Below are 19,691 nucleotides of genomic sequence, written 5' to 3' on the forward strand. Positions count from 1 at the left end.
CCTGAGCCAAAGTCGGATGCTCAATGAACTGAACCACCCAGGTACCCCCTAATGGGTATCTTCGAAAAGGAAAAGAAAAGAAGGAAAGGAGTAGACCATAGCACTGGTGGAGTTGGTTACTTACAGGCCCCCAGAATGGCTACACCATCTGTCAGTGCTGGGACAGAGCCTTCTGAAATGAAACTAGCCTCCAGGGCATCTGAGTGACTTCAACTCTTGATTTCAGCTCAGGTCACCATCTCACAGTTTGTGAGCTCGGACTCTGTGCTGACAGCTGTGGAGCCTGCTTGGGATTCTTGCTCTCCCTCTCTCTCTCTCTTTGCTCCTCCCATTCACTCTCTCTCTCTGCCCCTCCCGTGCTCGTGCATTCTCTCTCTCTCTCTCTCATGCACTTGCGCAAAATAAATCAATAAACATTGGGAAAAAAAGAAACTAGCCTTCATATTGGATTCTTTGGAATGTATGTTTAATCTGTTGTTCTCCTGGCAGCGTCCTTGAACTTGGGTCATACAAATTCTGCCAAGGGACAAAGATCTTTGCTTTAATACTTTAATACTATCAGTGATGATGATAGTGATAACCGGAATAGCTAGTAATTACTGCTTAGTCATTATGTATTGGGCACTGTGTAAAGTTTGATATAGATTAGTTCACAAAGTCTTACAACCTTAGACAGAAGCACTTAAAAAATATTAACGATAAGGCTGAGACACATGGTGAGAGGAAACAGCTTGTCCAAGGTCACACAGACACATAGCAGGACATGGGGATACTCTCACATTCTAACTAGACAAGTGGTTAAGTCCTAAGGCGTTCTAGGTAATTCTAGAATTGATTTTCTCAGACCACATGACCGTACATAATATTTACATAGGTGGCATAAAAACTATGAGGAATTCTTTTATATTTACAAAGGGCTATATATAATATGCATATTGTATCAAGAATGATATAGTAAAGGGGTGCTTGGGTGGCTTGGTCGGTTGGGTGGCTGACTTCGGCTCAGATCAGGATCTCACAGCTCATGGGTTCAAACCCTGCATCAGGCTCTGTGCTGACAGCTCGGAGCCTGGAGCCTGCTTCAGATTCTGTGTCTCCCTCTCTCTCTGTCCCTCCCCTGCTCACATTCTGTCTCTCTTTTTGTCTCTCAAAAATAAATATTAAAAAAATTATATATATATATATATATATATGATATAGCAAAGACCACATGTGGGTCATTTTAATGAATGAAATAATGAGAATTTACTTGGAGTACATTTGTCTGAAATCTCATTTACAATGCTTTTTAAAAAATGTTTATTGGGGCGCCTGGGTGGCGCAGTCGGTTAAGCGTCCGACTTCAGCCAGGTCACGATTTCGCGGTCCGTGAGTTCGAGCCCCGCGTCGGGCTCTGGGCTGATGGCTCAGAGCCTGGAGCCTGTTTCCGATTCTGTGTCTCCCTCTCTCTCTGCCCCTCCCCCGTTCATGCTCTGTCTCTCTCTGTCCCAAAAATAAATAAACGTTAAAAAATGTTTATTTACACTGGGCGCCTGGGTGGCTCAGTCAGTTGGGCGTCTGACTTTGGCCCCGGTCATGATCTCACAGTTTGTGGGTTTGAGCCCCGCATCGGGCTCTGTGCTGACAGCTCAGAGCCTGGAGTCTGCTTTGAATTGTGTCTCTCTCTCTCTACTCCTCCCCCACTCACGCTCTGTCTCTCTCTCCTTCAAAAATAAATAAAAACATTTTAAAAAATTAAAAGAAAATGTTTATTTATAGAGACAAAGAGACAGAGTGTGAGTGGGGAAGGGGCAGAGAGGGAGGGAGACAGAATCCAAAGCAGGCTCCAGACTCAGAACTGTCAGTACAGAGCCCAATGCAGGGCTCCAATTAATGAACCCCAAGGTCATGACCTGAGCCGAAGTCAGACGCCCAGCTGACCCGACCATCCAGGCGCCCCCACAATAGTTTTATAAATTGACTAGAAATTTATTAAATATGTGTGACGTAAACCAACAGGTATTAAGCTTTTTTTCCCCCCACCTGTGATAGGCCTGTTAAGTCAGTGTATATGGGCTTGAAATAAATGTGTTAACCTTGAGCAAATTTTTAGCAGATGTGTTTGTGATGAAATCCAAAGTAAACACTTCAGAATCACTTCCTTTGGGGAAATTACTTTTGTTTGTTTGTTCAGTTAATTAATTAAAAATTTAAAAATAATTGCTGACCATATTAAATTGTGATCCATACCAAGGAGGGCCAGAGGTGTATGTCACTGTCCATGACACATGAAGGTGGTTCCATTGCTCAGTTTGTAGGCTTATATTGATCCTGACCTAAATATTTTCATACCTGAGTTTTGTTTTATTTCTAAGAAACAAGCACACTCAACAAAGGATTTCCTCATCAGAGTAAAATTTTAATAACAATTACAGGACTGTTACTTGGTTTAATTATTTTTTCCCCTTTATCGTGAAATAATTGACTATTTTTTTCCTCATCTGATCCTTGGATTTGGAGATAGAAAATATGCAAACTTGCACGTTTGTTTAATTTTATGAAAACATGGAAATGTCATACGTAGCACATCATGAACTTAAATTCTTTAAAATAAAGTATCTTGTGTTGGTTTAACGGTGTGTTTTTCATCAATTTGGATCATAGGGATAGCAAATTCAAATCACTGCTCAATGCATTTTGTTAGGAAAGACTTTTTAATAAGGAAAATCCATGTTAAAATACTGTTTTGGTTCCCATGTGAATTTCCCACACTTCTTACCCCTGGGTTGTATATTAAAAATCTCTTCAAGGAATGTTCAGAAGTGGAAACTTCCACACTCTGCTTTAGATAGAACGATTACAGCCGCATTGCCCCTAATTTGAAAGTAACATTAAGTGCGGGTTTGCAGCCAGAGACTAGCTCGCATCACCTCCCATTGGCTGGGATGGCCCAAAGCCCACCCCCTGTGAGTAGCTATTGGTTTGCCAGTGGCTCCTCAGCGTCTGGAAGTCCCCGGTCTTCTCGCTCCTAAACGCCAGGGTTGAGGTAGAGTCTATCAATGCTCGCGGCATCCCCAAACCCTGCCTCCACTGCATTGCCATTGGCAGATCTCGACGCCTGGGGCCAGGAGCGCAGAGTGGGTCCTTGCAGACCGCCCGTGGCCCAGCAGAACCGAGGGTTGAAGGTCCTGAGTTAGGCTTGTGGGGCGCCCTGCTAAGTCTTGGTCCTCAGTGAAATGTGTATGCACAGTCTTCTCTTCCAAAATCGGTAGCTGAGAGGGAGGCATTGCTATTGGGTCCCAGAGGTGGCATTTAACAGGTGGCGGCTGCGGGGGGGGGGGGGGGTGTAGGGGGCAAGGGTGTTGGCGTTGGGAAATGTGAGCCGCAGGTTCTAGAGTGGGCTTCAGGCATGCAGGACTGCTGGGGTGGATCCAAGATTCCTTAAGGAGGTGTCCTTGGCCTGCACCCTGTTCAGCAGTTTTTTTTTTATCAAACTTTTATTCCTGGACTGAGCTCTTCTCAGTCCCTCCAGTTAGAGCAGCATGAACCTCAGTTTGCTTAGCTGGAAAATGGGTAGCATTACAACCGCAGTTGGTGAACCCTTAAGATTTTAGATATTTTTTAGACACGTTTCTAAGAATTTAAAATCAACAGTAATAAAAACCAACAACCACTTTAGAATCTTTTAAAAATTTCTAGGTGGGTAATTTTGAGGGAAATGTCAGAAAACCATAACCGGCTAGCTCAGCTTTTATTTATTTATTTATTTATTTATTTATTTATTTATTTATTTTTGGGACAGAGAGAGACAGAGCATGAACGGGGGAGGGGCAGAGAGAGAGGGAGACACAGAATCGGAAACAGGCTCCAGGCTCTGAGCCATCAGCCCAGAGCCCGACGCGGGGCTCGAACTCACGGACCGCGAGATCGTGACCTGGCTGAAGTCGGACGCTTAACCGACTGCGCCACCCAGGCGCCCCTAGCTCAGCTTTTAATTTTTGTTTTAATACATGGTGCTTCGGATGGTTTTATTTTTATTTAAAAACAATTGTTAATGTTTATTTATTTCTGAGAGAGAAAGAATGAGCAGGGGAGGGGCAGAGAGAGAGGGAGACACAGAATCCGATGCAGGCTCCAGCCTCTGAGCTGTCAGCACAGAGCCCAACGCGGGGTTCGAACCCACGAAATGTGAGATCATGACCTGAGCCAGTTAGACACTTAACCGACTGAGTCACCCAGGTGCCCCTCTGATGGTTTTAATACGGTGATGATGGTGGATGTTAAAAACCCAAATCACTTTAAAGGCCTTCATGGCTTGTCAGGTACTTGGCTGAAGTCATACCAGTTGGGACGGGTTTGAAGTGAAGTCCTTGGGAGAGAAAGGATTGCCCTTCCACTATCCACCCCTTCCCCCTCCCCCCGCCCCCACCTGGCACGTGTGCAGTGAGTTTATGGCAGCGGGATTTTGTTCATTTTTTTGCAAACCTTGTGCAACACAGCCAGAAGTCTGTCTTCAAATACTGCCTAGAAATAAAAAATTTTAAACAAATAAAATAATATGTAATTGAATAATATTTAAGTTAATTGAAATTTAAAATGTATTCCCCCAACTGCTCAAATTGTTTTTAGTTGGAGTGTTTGGAGCCCTTCACTTGAGCTCCTACAGTTGTTCCTGACCTCATGTGGCTCTGAGGTGGCCGCCAGGGCTCTTGCACTGAGAAATGGAGATTTGGGGTCCAGGGATTCAATTTTGGAAAGATGAATTAAAAAATGTTTTCTCTAACCAATAAGAATTTGTAAGAAATCAAGATGTTTGGAACTATGTTTGAAGCCATTGTTTTGCCATGCATTTTTATGAAGTATATTTTACACACAATAAATGTCCCCAGTTTCAGTATAGAGTTCAATGAGTTTTAACAAATGTGTACTGAACAGTCCAGTCACCTCCCAAAGTTCCTTCATGCCCTTCCCAGTTATTCTCCCCCAGACAACTAGCCTGAATTCCCTCATTATAGATTAGTTTCGCCTTAGAATTTCATACAAATGGAGTAACAAACAGTATTTCTCCTTCGAGTCTGGATTCCTTCGCTCAACCCTATGTCTATGAGATTCCCTTTCATTGCTGAGTAGTATTCCACGATCCCATTGTTGTGTTTCTTGTCAATTCTTCTGTTATGGGACACCTGGGCTGTTTCCATTTTTTGGTTATTATGAATCAAACTAATGTGAACATCTGAGTGCAAGTTTTTGTGTGGACATATTTCAATAGCATGCTGTGGACGGCTCACTAGAGCCGATTTTGTAAATCTCTTCTCAACTCTTGTTCGGTGAGGTCATATTAGTAGCTTGAAATAAGCCATGGTGGGATTATTTACACCATAGTTGGCAATGCTACAAATTAGAGATTTTTTTTTTCTTTTCCTGGAAAGCTGGTTGTTAAACATTTACCAGCACATCACTGGACATATGTTTTTATTTCTTTGGAGTAAACACCTAGGAGTGAGATTGCTAGACTGCATGGTATGTCTATGTTTGACGTTATAGGAAGCTTCGAATAAACATTAAAGCAGGCTGCGATGCGCAGTTCCAGCGATGCGGTAAAGAGCTTGCGAAGACAGAAAGTAACCTCATCCTTTTATACAGCCAGGCAGATATAACCCGTTACATACATGTTCCCAAAAACGACAATAACTTGTCCTCAAGTAAGAGAACTGACAGCACCATTTGCTACACATAGTTCATCTCAAATTCGTGTGGAATTTGGGGTAGGCATCTGCCTTTACCCAAAGGAAAAATAAAACACATCTCTTTGACAAGCAGGTAACAAGTTTGAGCCAGGAGCCTAGGTCAAATTCCTATGGAGACGTGGAGATAAGGGTGCTAGACTCATTGATGTTTACATTTCAAAGAGATGGCTCCAAGGCCCTCAAGAACAACATTCACGGGTAGTAAAGTTGGCAAGAGGCCTAAGTGGCTTTTTAAAAGATTTACATACATTTGGAAGAGACGGAGAAACAATTTTACAACCTTTCTAAAGGAAATGCTCTAAGAAAGGGAAAATTCAACTCTTAAAAATTTTTTTACCCTACAATACCTTCACGTGTCTCTGCTCTGTACCCCATTCCAGGTCCACACTTCCTTCGCCTCTACACCTGGCTATCTATGACTAATCTCTCAAAATCCTTACCAACTCCATTTCTACAGTAAGCCGCCCAAAACAGCAGGCCGCTCCTCCTAGGGCCAGACCCTGCAGCCCCGGCCACACTAGAGCCCCGCCGTTATCAAAAGGTGTGACTACAAGTGTCAGAATTGGAAAACGTTGCAGTTAAGTGGTCTGATTCCAACTCATTTCAAAGACGGCAACACTGAGACACAGGAAAATCCCAAATGGGTACCAAGGACTCCAGTCACTGGCCAAAAAAAAGCACTTAAGGATTGCCCGGCCAGATTCAGGAACCCTCAAAGCAGAAAAAAAAAATTCCTGCTTTATTCCACCACGGCACTATTGGGGTTAAAGTACACAGCACGCAGGTCTCCACCTGACTGCGCCTGCGCGAGCCCAGACTTGCGAATTTGCCCCAGACCCTGACGTTTCCAGCCCCTCCTAATCCGGAACAGGACCCACATTCCGCCGGTCCTGCCTTGACAGGCGTGACCCTAATCCAATAAGAATTGAGGGCTGAATCCTGTGGAGCCAATGGCCAAAGTCTGAGGGGCCGTGGAGGCGGACTCTTCGAGGAAACAAGAAGACAGGCCCAAGATGGAGGCGGCGGTGGCCGTAGCGGCGTGACAGGTGAGGGCGGGCCCGGTGGGGTTAGGTTTCTGGAGCGACCGCCGGGCACGGGCAGGGAGCCGGGACCGAAGGCTCAGCTCCAGGATGGCTTCGCCTGGGCCCCGGCGCCCCACGCCCGGAACCGGAGGAGTGGTTTGACCCGGGGCGAGACCATCGTCGACAGCGGGGGGGGGGGTGGGGTAGACAGGAATAGGGGTGTGTGGCTGCGGGGGATGGTTTCGCCCGTCGCGTGTGGCAGCGCGCCTGCGCAGAGCTGGAAAGCCCTTGGTAGGCGGGGCCGGGCTGAATGGGGCCTGGGTTGTGGCGTGGTGCCCGGACTCCCTCTAAACCTCCTTGAGGTCTCTTGGTGACCCTTCCTTGCAGACAACGGGGTGTACTTGGAGATGTCGTTCACTAGTCGCTCCCCTTATTCCGGATCAATGTCTGACCCACTGGAAGAATGTTTGAGGATTCCCCCTTTACTCTTGAAACCCACCGCAGCCTCCTTCCATTATCACCAGTAATATGTCTGTGACCCCTTCATTAATTAGGGGGGATTTTAGAGCCCCCCCCACTCCTGTTTTACCCCTGTTTATCTCACCTTAACCGTGTTTAGTAACGCACCATTATCCTCCATTCACCCCATGACAATGTCCGGTGACCTCCATTTCCGTTCTTCTCCCCCTTACCGTCCCTGCAGCATAGTGTCTGCTGAGCCCCTATGAACTCCCCATCACAGTCTGGTGACTTCCATTAGCCACATAATACAGTGTTTGAGAGCCTACCTTCCGTTACAGCCCGGGGCTTAGGGATTCCTGCAGTGCCCTTACGAACACTCTTTTGGTGCAGTTCCCATTGCCCCTAAGCTAAGGGCGGTATCTGATCTTCTGTTTGTTTCCCATCGCCTTTGTCACCACAGTATCTGGTAACCACCCTTTGTCCATTAAAAAGCCAGGACAGCCTGTTCAAGTCCTTTATGTACCTGACATGCCCCATTGCGGTGTGGTTTGACTTGATTGTTAGCCCCCAGCAGAGACTGGGTACTCCTGTGCCCTCCAGGACTGAGTGTGCTGCCTCTCATTGTGTCCTTACTGTCCCCTCCTCTCCACCCTCGGCCCTTAAGAGTGAGACAAACAACAGGAGAGGCTGAGCAGAGGAGGGACTGGATGAGTTCAGGGTGTTTAATAGGATCCCTTGGGCTGTTGTGTGATTAGGCGACAGGGGGTGATGTGGAGCCTGGAGATTGAATTGTTTTTTCCTCCCCTGCCACTTTGCTTCCAGACTGTCATTACTGGACCTCTGAATCCCTCCTGTGTTCTAGGAGCCCCATGGCACCTGCCCAGCCCCGCCTCAGTCCGTCTTGACAAAGTCTTAGGCTCCATGGAGCCACCACGGGGCCCCCCTGCCAACGGGGCCGAGCCGTCCCGGGCAGTGGGCACTGTCAAAGTGTACCTGCCCAACAAGCAACGCACGGTGGTGAGTGTGGCAGGGGCAAAGCTGGCAGGGGGTGGGGATGGACCCCGTTGTAAGTCTTGGTTCAGAAGGGTGACTCGGGATGGGAGGAGGCTTTAACAGAGGCGTGGGGGAAAGTTGGCTGGGGCCCGTGTTGGGCACTGACCCGCCCATCTGCACACACAAACACACACACAGGTGACTGTCCGGGATGGCATGAGTGTCTACGACTCTCTAGACAAGGCCCTCAAGGTACGGGGTCTTAATCAGGATTGCTGTGTGGTCTACCGGCTGATTGAGGGGTAAGTGTGCCACCCCCACTTCACCTCCCTCTGCTGGGCACCCAGCCTCCCATTTCTGAGAGCTGCCTGACTCATTCCCTCTGTCCTGCAGTTCCCATTAGTCTTCCCTTAGCTCAGTGAGTCCACTAAGAGTGCCTCCAGCTTCAGTTTCATACCTTTATTAGTTCATTGGCCTTTAAGGTCAGAGCAGCTCCTCTCGACTTAGCCTCCAAGTCCTCACCCTGCTCCCATGCCTCCTCCCAGAATTCATCTGTTTTGTTCTTTCACCATTTCATCCATTTGTCAGCTCTCTGCTGCCTCCGTTTCCCTGTTCTCTGTCTGCCGCGAGGGGCCGTGCTGGCCTTCTGTTTATCCCTGTGTCCTGGGGTGCCTTAATTTTTTTTTTATTTGATTCACACATGGCTTTTCATTTGTTGTTTCAGTGCCTCATCAGCCACTTTTTCAGGGGCTTGCTGAGCACTTCTGAGATTTGCTGTTTATTCACTGTCTTATTTGCTCCTCACCTTGTGGTTAAGAGCATGGACTCTTCTGGGGCACCTGGGTGGCTCAGTCAGTTGAGCGTCCCGACTCTTGATTTTGGCTCGGGTCGTGATTTCAGGGCTGTGGGATCGAGCCCCGCGTTGGGCTCCATGCTGAGCATGGAGACTGCTTAAGATCCTCTCTCTCTTCCTCTGCCCCTCTCCCCCACTCATGCACACACTCTCTCTAAAAAAAAATCTTTAAAGAGCATGGACTCTTCACACTGTCCTGCCACTCACAATCCTTTGTGGCCTTGGGCAAGTCACTTTTTCCTCTCAGTCTCAGTTTCCTCATATGTAAAATGGGGACTAGGAGAGTAACTACTTCCTAGAGTTGCCACGATGAAATTTAAACATGTCAGATATTACTCTAGGATGGTAGGCTTGGAGGGACTTTTGGGGGTTCCCTGCCTTCCACCGTCCCTGTCCACCCTCTCACTCCCTTCCGTGCCCCCTGCAGGCGAAAGACAGTCACTGCCTGGGACACAGCCATTGCCCCCCTGGATGGAGAGGAGCTCATCGTAGAGGTCCTTGAAGATGTGCCACTGACCATGCACAATTTTGTGAGTGTGGAGTGGATGGTGGGGGAAGACTGTGGGCATGGGGCAGGGAGAGTCCTTGACCAGGCCTCAACCTTCCCTGCTCTGTGGCAGCAGGTACGGAAGACGTTCTTCAGCCTGGCATTCTGTGACTTCTGCCTTAAGTTTCTGTTCCATGGCTTCCGCTGCCAAACCTGTGGCTACAAGTTCCACCAGCACTGTTCCTCCAAGGTCCCCACAGTCTGTGTTGACATGAGTACCAACCGCCGACAGTGAGCCTGGCCTGGGTTGGGTTGGGGAATGGGGAGGACAGAGGCCACAAGCTCTTATAGACATTTGACCCTTGTCCTCTTGCTGTACACCCTTAATGCCCTCAAGGGTCTACCACAGTGTCCAGGATTTGTCCGGAGGCTCCAGACAGCACGAGGCTCCCTCGAACCGCCCCCTGAATGAGCCGCTAACCCCTCAGGGTCCCAGGTAGGGATGCCTATAGCTGAATGCCTGTTGTCGGGAGAAAAAGATCTGGAGGCCTTTGTAGACCACAAGCCATGCTTCATTCATTTGTTTATTTGACAAACATTTATTGAGTACCTACAACTGTGAGTAAGGGCATGGACCTTGGGCAAGTTACCCAATCTCTCTGGGCCTTAGTTTTCTCATCTACAAAGAGGAGATAATAATACTTTTTACCACATAGGGTTCTGGTGAGGATTTAAATGTGTTAAGACACATCCACTGCTTAGGACAAGATCTGCTACAGAATAAGGAGTCCTTATTAATTATAAATACATATATGAAGCATCTAACTATTTTGTTAATTCTTGGAGTATAACCATTCTCAAGCCTTTCCATTTTGAAATACATATTATTTTACCATAAATTCCATTTTATTTCTCCTTTACGTTAAGTATTATAATACTGTAGTATTTCTATATTAAAGTATATTATTATTCTAAGATAGTGTAAGTTTATAAAACATGCATTTTATCTGTTTGATTATGTATTTTAGAATGTCTATATTTGTACGGTATGCTATAAATACATCATCATGTGTTCTACTTACACTACCTTCATATAATGTAAAATACACATTTTTACATAATATAAAATAGTAAAGTTAGGGCATTGTGTTATTTTTAATTATGGGTATATGTGGATTAATTGCCTATAAATTTCATTTCAGGATAGTGAAAGGAACATTTTAAAATGTGTTTGTAATGTTTCAATATATATATAACATACATCTTTATGTATTGACACACATCTATGTATAACATATACAGCTGACCCTTGAACAACCTGGGTTCAAGGACCTGGGTGGGTCCACTTGTGGATTTTTTACATACAGTACTATAAATGCATTTCTCTTTCTTGTGATTTTTTCTTTTCTTTTTCTTTTTTTTCAAGAGAGAGAGGGGTACAAGTGAGTGAGGGGCAGAGAGAGAGAGAATCCCAGAAGGGGCAGAGTGAGAGAAAGAGAGAGAGAAGCGGGGCTCACCCGAAGCGGGGCTCAAGCTCACCCGACATGGGGCTCAAACTCACAAACCGTGAGATCATGACCTGAGTCGAAGTCAGATGCTTAATGAATGACTGAGCCACCCAGGCACCCTTCTTATGATTTTCTTAAAAACGTTCCTTTCTCTCCTTTTTTTAAAAAATGTTGACTTATTTATTTTGAGAGAGAGAGAGTGCAGGAGGGGCAGAGAGAGAACCCTCAGCAGGCTCTGTGCTGTCAGTGCAGAGCCTGACGCAGGGCTCCATCTCACAAATCGTGAGACCGTGACCCGAGCCCGAGTCAGGCACTTAACCCGCTGAGCCACCCAGGTGCCCCCAAAACACTTTCTTTTCTTTAGCTTACTTTGCTCTGTAAATCTATTGTAAGACTACAGGATATACTACATAGAACATACACACTTTGTGTTAATTGACTGTTTATGTTATCGGTAAGGCTTCTGGTCAAAGGTAGGCTCTCAGTAATTAAGTTTTGGGGGAGTCAGAAGTTATATGTGGGTGTTCACCTGGGCAGGGATCTGGTGCCTCTAACCTCTGCATTGTCCAAGGGTCAACTGTATGATGTTATTATAATATATATATTTGGAAACATTGGCATTTTGAATACAGCTAATGTGTTGTGCATTATGTAATGATGTATTTGAATAGTACGCATGGTTATAAAATATTATATATTGCTCTTTCCCCCACTGTCTGTGTGGCTTGCTGTCTCTCCTTAGGTCTTTACTCAGATGTTACGTCAGAGAAGCCTTTCCAGACCCTACTAGGGCCACTTTCTGTCTCCTCATGTTGCTTTATTTTTCTCTTTTTTGCCCCTGTCAGCAGTGGGCATATTAAATATTCTTGGGTTGTTACGGCGCTCTGTCCGTACTGGAACATCAGTCTCACGAGGGCAAGAACTTTTACGTGCTGTGCCCACAGTTTTCCTTCCACCAGCTCTAATGGTATCTGGCACAGGGCAGGCATTCAACAAGTGTTTCTTGAGGAAGTGAAACGTGATCACGTTGACTTACTCTGAGCTAGACCTACCTTTACCGGGGTGGGGGGCGGCTTTACTTGTTCCCTTGTTGGGCCGACAGTGATTTCACAGGCTTTCCCCTGCCAGCTCCCGCACCCAGCACCGCGACCCTGAGCACTTTCCCTTCCCCGCCCCTGCCAACGCCCCACTCCAGCGCATCCGCTCCACATCCACTCCCAACGTGCACATGGTCAGCACCACGGCCCCCATGGACTCCAGCCTCCTCCAGGTTGGTGGTGCGGGTGTCAGTCACGGAGGGCACCGGGCGGAGGGGAGAGCCGTTCCGGTTGGCTCCCCTGTCCCCTCTCTGAGTCCCGTCCCTCTTCTTCCAGCTCACTGCCCAGAGTTTCAGCACCGATGGTGAGTCTGCCCCCCCACAGCCCTTCCGCCTGTGCCCCCCCCAACCACACTCCACGTGCCTCCACTCACATCCCTTCCACAACTGCAGCTGCTGGTAGTAGAGGCGGTGGCGACGGAGCCCCCCGGGGGAGCCCCAGCCCCAGCGTGCCCTCGGGGAGGAAGTCCCCACATTCCAAATCCCCGTCAGAGCAGCGTGAGCAGCGGGAGCGGAAGTCCTTGGCTGATGACAAGAAGAAAGTGGTAAGCTCCCAGGAACCTTTGGTGGGGGCGCTACAGGCTGAGTGATGAGGGAAGCGGGCAGGCCCCTGAGATGCCGCCGTGTGGCCCACAGAAGAATCTGGGGTACCGGGACTCGGGCTATTACTGGGAGGTGCCGCCCAGCGAGGTGCAGCTGCTGAAGAGGATCGGGACGGGCTCGTTTGGCACCGTGTTTCGCGGGCGGTGGCATGGCGACGTGGCCGTGAAGGTGCTCAAGGTGGCTCAACCCACAGCGGAGCAGGCGCAGGCCTTCAAGAACGAGATGCAGGTGCTCAGGTGAGATTGCACTCGTGTGGGGGCGGCGGGGCAGCTCTGGCCCCTCCCTGGGGAAAGGCCAGGCTCAGGGCACTTCCCGCACAGCACCCGTGTTTGTGTTGTGTTATAACCATAATCGGAAGTTGTTTCTCAGCCGGGCCGTCCCTTTCCCCTCTGGGAAGTGGGTATGGGTAGAGCACAGCTGACGATAGTATTGTTTGTGTTGGGGTTGATACTGATATTAATTAACGTCTCTGCCTGCAAACCGTGGGTCTTGTCATTCGCCTGCTGTGAAATGGGTGTGGCGGCAGGCCAGGACCTCAGCCTTACTGTGTGCCCTTCCATTAATAGCATAGTGTCAACCACATTGCCAGGAAGGCTTGCGTCCCTCCTTCCCCTCTGTGTCTGCTGTATCATTTGTGGGACGCTTACCGTGTTGCGTTCCTGTTATTAATTACAGCAATGCCGTAATTGAAAGAGCAGTATTATTTAACTGTAATGGTGACCGTAATTTAATTGTGGTGTAATTAACGATTGTAGTTGCTCTCCTTAATCTGTCTTTAATGCGATATTAATTAATTGGCACTGAGAAACCCCGGGGTTCCTTTTCTGCCTCTCTAGTTGCTACCCCTCCTGGGGTTGCTGGCGTGGACTTTCCCTCTGACAAATGGGCACAACTGTGTCACAGAGTTGACGTTATCAGAATTTCTTGTGCTATCTTAATAATTATCCTCATTACGGATGCCGCAGTAAGAAAACTTTTATTCTCTGTTCCTCCCTGGAAATTACTTGAGCACGCTCTAAATTTGCATTATGGCAATATTTTAACCATAATCCGCCCACTGTGAGGAATGCTCACGTCCTCTATTATCCACTGCGACGTGAGCAAAATGGCAGAGCATCGTTGATGTTGTGTGCGGTTGTGTTACTGTTACTACTGTGGTTACTACTTACTTCTATAAGGAGTGATGGTTTTTCTTCTAAATCAGAGGGGATCTGTTCATCTGTGACAGAGCTTCTGTGAGGTAGACTCAGGTACCCAGTAGCAATAACAACAAGGACAGTGACATTTGCAGGGTGCTTATGCGTTAGGTGCTCTTCTCAGTGCCTTACAGATTATTTACTAATTACTCTTCCAGCTTCCCTATAAGGCAGCTAATCTAATTATCACAGTTTGGAAGTTGAGGAAAATGAGGCACAGAGAGGTTAAGTGTCCTCCCTGAGGTTGCACAGTGAGAGTGAGTACCTGGGGGAGCCTGGATTGGAACACAGACTCTGATCTGAGTCCTAACCCAAAGCTCTTTACCTCGAAGCCTCTCGTGGTGATTAACAGGACATAGTCACATGTCACTGGTATTTTTACCGGCATTTATCAGTATTACGACGATACATCGATGAAGAAGGTTGGCATTCCCCTTTCTTGTCTGTAGAGTGGTCACAGGCCCAGGTCATGGTCAAGGTCAGAGGTTGGCAGGTGTTGATGATGGAGAGCCACTGGTCGCCAGAGGGGCGGGGTCAGTAATTGCTCCCTCCTGCTTTTGTTGGGAGACTCGGATGAGGAAGCTTGGGATGTAAGCCCCCGGGGTGGGATTGTAGCCCATGAAACACATCTCACAAAGGCACTGAAGCTGGCCACAGCCTGGCCCTGAGCCTCCCGAAAGACAGGGTGGAAATGATGACAGAAGGCAGCAGTGAACAGCACCACTCCTGATGCTCAGAAAGTGAGTGACAGTTGCTCTTTTTTCCTTCCTGTCCTGGTACCACCTTCCCTGCCTGCAGGAAGACACGTCATGTCAACATCTTGCTATTCATGGGCTTCATGACCCGGCCGGGATTTGCCATCATCACACAGTGGTGTGAGGGCTCCAGCCTGTACCACCACCTACATGTGGCCGACACACGCTTCGACATGGTCCAGCTCATCGACGTGGCCCGGCAGACTGCCCAGGGCATGGAGTGAGCCTCTTGGCCTAGGGACAAAGGGAGGGGGCTGGCAGGCTTGGGGTGGGGAGATGAGGTCACCCCCAGCCAATTTGCCACCTGCTTCCATCCCTACAGCTACCTCCATGCCAAGAACATTATCCACCGAGATCTCAAGTCTAACAGTATCTGCCTGTCCCTGTCTAAGGGCTTGGGTGGGGTGGGGGCTTAGAGGGATGGCTCTTGTTGGGGGGCCTTCTGGAGATGCATAGGGAGGGGCATGTGTCATGTGGCTTAATAGGGGCTTTAATGGGGCTCTCTTGGTCAGGGTTCAAAGTTGCGACTGGTTCGGGTGCTGTTCCTGGGGACTTCGGTCAGGGTCTAAAGTATGGCAGCTGTGGAGGACATTACAGGGAGTTCTGATCAGGGTCATGGGAGTGGCAGTTATGGGTGCCACTCCAGGGGCTTCCTGGCCGGGAGTCACAGGGGGGCCAAGGTAGGGAGCACTAATTGGAGTTCCCAGCCCGAGTCAAGATTGTGGCTAGTTTGTGTGATATTGGGGGGCTTCTGGTCAGGGTCAGAGGCACGAGTGTGGAGGCATCAGTGGGAACCTCCCAGTCAGGATGAGAGATGTGGCTATTGAGAGCTCCTGTAGTGGCCCTTGACCCTGGTGGACATCTTCCTACACGAGGGGCTCACAGTGAAGATCGGTGACTTTGGCCTGGCCACGGTGAAGACACGGTGGAGCGGTGCCCAGCCCTTGGAACAGCCCTCGGGCTCTGTGCTATGGATGGTGAGTTGGGCCAGGCTGGACTGGGGCCATATAGGGACATGGGTTGCTGGGCCAGGATGTGAGGAGCTGAGTGGGAACGGGGATACTTGTGCCAGATGTGGGTGTCTAGACTGCTCATGTTTTTACCTTGTGAGGGTGTTCCCAGTTGTACCCAGTGTGGCTAGTGGGATCTGGGACTCTGGCCAGCCATTTTCTGGCCTCCATGATCCCCCTGCCTGGTCTGGTCTGCCCTATCGAAGGCGGCTGAGGTGATCCGTATGCAGGACCCGAACCCCTACAGCTTCCAGTCGGATGTCTACGCCTACGGGGTTGTGCTCTATGAGCTCATGACCGGCTCTCTGCCTTACAGCCACATTGGCAGCCGTGACCAGGTGAGCCCCACACCTTACCCATAATCTCTCAGGGAAGGGAGTCCCCTCAGCCTCCAAACCTTAGACTTCCTCCTTGTAAAGAACGCCACACTTCCCCCAGAAACCCAAAGTCTTCTGGGCTGAGAACTCCCAGAATCCTTTGTCTTCCCTAGTCAGAATCCTCTCCTCCCCTATACATCTATCAGCCTCTGGGTCCTTGAAGTCCAGAATCTCTTGAATCCCCTATACCCAGGATCCCACAGGGCTCCTGAGTACCCAGAAGCCCTCTGGAACTCTAGATACCTACAGTCCTCTGACCTCAGTGCTCAAAATCCCCCAAGTCCCAAAAAGCCAAGAATTCGGTTTCTGCCTGTCACAGAAGCCATCTGTGCTTCTGGAATACTCACAGATACCCACAGTCATTCAGGCCTTGGGCATCTAGCAGGCCTTTGGGGCCCTGGAACCCATGATGTTTTAGGCCTGGACTGTCACAGTTTTCCTAGGTCTAAAGTGTGGAATCTTCCAGGACCTCTGAAATTGGGGATCCTCTAGGCTCCAAGCCCTGAGCACTCACAGTCCTACAGGATGCATGGACCCATAGTCCTCTAGCACCCAGACACCTAGAGAAATAGGAACTCCTGAGATTTAGAGTCACTTAGCTACCTCCAGACCCAGAACTTTATGTTTCCCCTGACTCAGTACTTTCTGGGCTTCTAAGCCCCCTAGAAACCTGTGAGCCAAGGGATACCTACAATTCTTGACTTCTCCTGAGCTTAAATTCTGTTCTGCAAGCAGAGAATCCTTGTCTTCAGAGACCCAGTCCCAAGTCCTCAGAGACCCAGAATCCTTGCATCTACAAGGTACCCACAGTCCTCAGACCCGAATACCCAGAGTACCCTAGTTTCCCAAAAAGGAGCCTCCAAAGCCCCTTGAGACCCAGAATTCCCTCAGCCTCCCAGCTCAGACCCCCAGATCACCGCATTCCTGCCCCCCCCCCCAGATTATCTTCATGGTGGGCCGTGGCTATCTGTCCCCGGACCTCAGCAAAATCTCCAGCAACTGCCCCAAGGCCATGCGGCGCCTGCTGTCTGACTGCCTCAAGTTCCAGCGAGAGGAACGTCCCCTCTTCCCCCAGGTGGGCCGGGTAGGCGGGCCGGACACAATGGGGAGGGCAAGTCTGAGGAGGAGGAAGACTCCGAGGTGTCAGTGGGAACGGTGCACCTTCAAGGGTCAGGAGTGTATGATGTGTGTACTTCCCCATTAGGCCGGGGTTTGCGGGTGTCTGGGTGCCCGTGTGACTCTGGACACCTCCTCTAACCTGCCCCTGCCCCCAGATCCTGGCCACGATTGAGCTGCTGCAGCGGTCACTCCCCAAGATTGAGCGGAGTGCCTCCGAACCCTCCTTGCACCGCACCCAGGCTGATGAGTTGCCTGCCTGCCTCCTCAGCGCGGCCCGCCTTGTGCCTTAGGCCCTGCCCCCAGCCGCCAGGGAACCAATCTCAGCCTGCCACACCAAGGAGCTCTGCCCACCAGCCAATCAATGTTGTTTCTGCCCTGATACTGCCTCAGGATCCCCCATCCCCGTCCTGGGAGAGGAGAGGGTCCCCGTGTGCTTTTCCAGTTCCTCTGGAATTGGGCCCCCCCCCCAAAGACCGAGACCCCTGCTTCCTCCATAATTTGGTTTCCTCTTGGCTTTGGGGATACTACTAAATTTGGGAGCTCTTCTGTATCCAATGGCTGGGATTTGTGGCAGGGATTCCGCTCAGAACCTCTGGAATTTGTGCCTGATGTGCCTTCCACTGGATTTTGGGGTCCCCAGCACCCCATGTGGATTTGGGGGGGTCCCCTCTGTGTCTTCCCCGCCATTCAAGGACTCCCCTATTCACCAAGAAGCACAGAATTCTGCTGGGCCTTTGCTTGTTTATTTTGCTTCCCGACTCTTCTCTTGGGGTTCAGAGCCGCTGAAGGGTGGGGGTGAGTCCAGGCAAGGAGTGGTTGGGGGGAAGTGCGGACCACACAAACAGCGCCACTGCACGCATCACCACAGGCGGCACGATGAACGAGGACCACATATGCCAAGCACGGCACAAGAGGAGGCCACGTCAGTCACAGACACAGACATCACGGCAAAGGTGGGGAAGCAGAGGACCACTGGCCCTCCGTGTGCAAAGGATTCTGGGAAGATGGGTGGAGTTTGCATATTTAGAGATAGCTGTCAGAGGCAGGAAAGTGGGAGTGTGGGTCCCTGGGGAACAGAAGGGTCCTAGCAGTGGGAGGACCTCCCGATGTGATCAGTGGGGTTGAGGGGTGGTTAAGAGACCTCCTTGCAGGGCTGGAGAATGGCATCTGAAGAGGTGGAACTCCAGAGATGTGAGATCCCTGAAAAGGGGCTCCAAGGTAGGGGTTTCTTTGGGATCTAGGAAATCTTGATGGGGAACAAGGTGTCCTTGAGAGATCTGGGACCAGGAGTATGGTTTCCCAGGAATTTCAGGGTTCCAGGAGGGGACTCAGTCAGTGGTGTTTGGGAGCTTCTGGGAAGGAAAGTGCACTCGGGGGGGGGGGGAGGTCAGGAGGTTTTCAGGAATTTGGAGGTTCTAAAACTGAAAAAAAAAGTCTTGAGGTGGCCGAGAGTGGCCTTTTATAGGGACTCGGGAATTCCAAAGTGAGAATTGGATGTAGGACCAGGAGTGCGGTCTCCCCAGGGACTTGGGCATTCTGCAGAGTGAGAAGAGGGGTCTGGGCAGACCAGGAGAGGACTTCTCAAGGGATCTGGAGATTCCAAAAGTGAGAAATGGATTCAGGGCCCAGAGAGGGGTTGCCCAGGAGGAATTAAGGGTTCTCAGGGTGGGGTGTCAGTCGGAGAAGAGGCTGGCGAAAGACTTCCTCAGGCTGCGGATGGTCTCAGCTTTCACCTCGTCCTGGCTAAGGCTGGGCCTGGGCGGGGCTGGCTCTGGAAGGTTGAAGGCATTGGTCAGAGACTGGGATTTGCTAGAGAGAGACAAGGTGGAGGCATGGGAGGAAGGGGGTGGGGAGGAAGGGAGGAAGGGGAGAGAAACACAATGTTACCCCAGGCCCGGCCCAGCCCTGCCCCTCTAGTCCTGGGGCTGTGCCTGTGACCCTCCCACCCACCAGCACAGGCCTGGACCCTGATGGATTCTCAGGTGGAGTGGGGGAGCCCTGGGCCAGACTGGGAGGACTTGGATCCAAGGTGAAGTCTGGGCTTAGTGGGAGGAGTCTTGGGCTGCACCTTCTCCAAATTGTAGACTAGACTGGGAGGATGTAAAGCTGAAGATTGGCAGGGAGCCTCCCAGTCTGCGTGAGGAGTCGGGGAGGGAGTGCGGTGGGGTTTGCACCGAGGACAGGCTAGTGTGGGTGGAGGGCAATCTAAGGGGGAGCATTTGGATGTGGTGGGGAGGACTGCTGAGCTCAGGCTGGGGTGGGGGGAGTCTGGAGTGGACCAGAAGAGGCAGAGAGCACCATGTGATGATTTGGGAGGAGACTGAAATGGCCCAGAAGGGAGGCTAGACTGTAGGAAAAGCATGAGGACAAGCTGGAAAGAGCGGGAAGTGATAGAGCGGGGCTGTGAGTTGGCCAGGAAGAGTCGGGGGGTTCGGCTGGGAGGAGTCCAGTTGGGTAGGAGAAGGGTGCGTTTTGCTGCGAAGG

At 49.9% G+C, this 19,691-nt stretch overlaps 2 protein-coding genes across 4 annotated transcripts in view; one reads left to right on the forward strand and one right to left on the reverse strand.

Moving 5' to 3' along the window:
• The first annotated feature begins 6,666 nt into the window (after positions 1–6,666).
• Positions 6,667–17,950, forward strand: ARAF (A-Raf proto-oncogene, serine/threonine kinase). 2 transcript variants are annotated; one of them, XM_047076149.1, is made up of 16 exons: positions 6,667–6,772; positions 8,033–8,227; positions 8,402–8,505; positions 9,484–9,586; positions 9,680–9,834; positions 9,941–10,039; positions 12,180–12,321; positions 12,425–12,452; positions 12,541–12,692; positions 12,784–12,986; positions 14,745–14,921; positions 15,024–15,070; positions 15,560–15,678; positions 15,918–16,049; positions 17,029–17,163; positions 17,363–17,950. In XM_047076149.1, the coding sequence occupies exons 2-16, from the start codon at positions 8,132–8,134 to the stop codon at positions 17,495–17,497; spliced, it is 1,827 nt and encodes a 608-aa protein (XP_046932105.1). In that variant the 5' UTR covers positions 6,667–6,772; positions 8,033–8,131; the 3' UTR covers positions 17,498–17,950. The 2 variants fall into 2 exon arrangements, with proteins under 2 accessions (XP_046932105.1, XP_046932107.1); XM_047076151.1 differs by having other exon boundaries at positions 6,679–6,772; positions 8,073–8,227.
• SYN1 (synapsin I) overlaps positions 17,929–19,691 on the reverse strand; it is a 55,654-nt gene continuing 53,891 nt past the window's right edge. The window contains exon 13 of one of the 2 annotated variants that reach the window (XM_047076148.1): positions 17,929–18,978. In XM_047076148.1, coding sequence (XP_046932104.1) covers positions 18,951–18,978 — 28 coding nt within the window. In that variant the 3' untranslated portion in view covers positions 17,929–18,950. Of the gene's footprint in view, positions 19,017–19,691 lie in introns of both variants that reach the window. The other variant, XM_047076147.1, reaches the window with a different exon arrangement.

This window comes from Lynx rufus, unplaced genomic scaffold (genome assembly GCF_022079265.1).
Source record: "Lynx rufus isolate CCGP_SWC_20201006 ecotype Redwood Valley unplaced genomic scaffold, mLynRuf1.p SCAF_14, whole genome shotgun sequence".
In the NCBI taxonomy this organism is placed as follows: Eukaryota; Metazoa; Chordata; class Mammalia; order Carnivora; family Felidae; genus Lynx; species Lynx rufus.

Coding starts and splice junctions, on each gene's coding strand:
- ARAF (XM_047076149.1), top strand. CDS start 8,132: ATGGAGCCACCACGGGGCCCCCCTGCCAACGGGGCCGAGCCGTCCCGG. Junction 9,587..9,679: donor CACTGACCATGCACAATTTT/GTGAGTGTGGAG, acceptor CTGTGGCAGCAG/GTACGGAAGACGTTCTTCAG. Junction 9,835..9,940: donor ATGAGTACCAACCGCCGACA/GTGAGCCTGGCC, acceptor AATGCCCTCAAG/GGTCTACCACAGTGTCCAGG.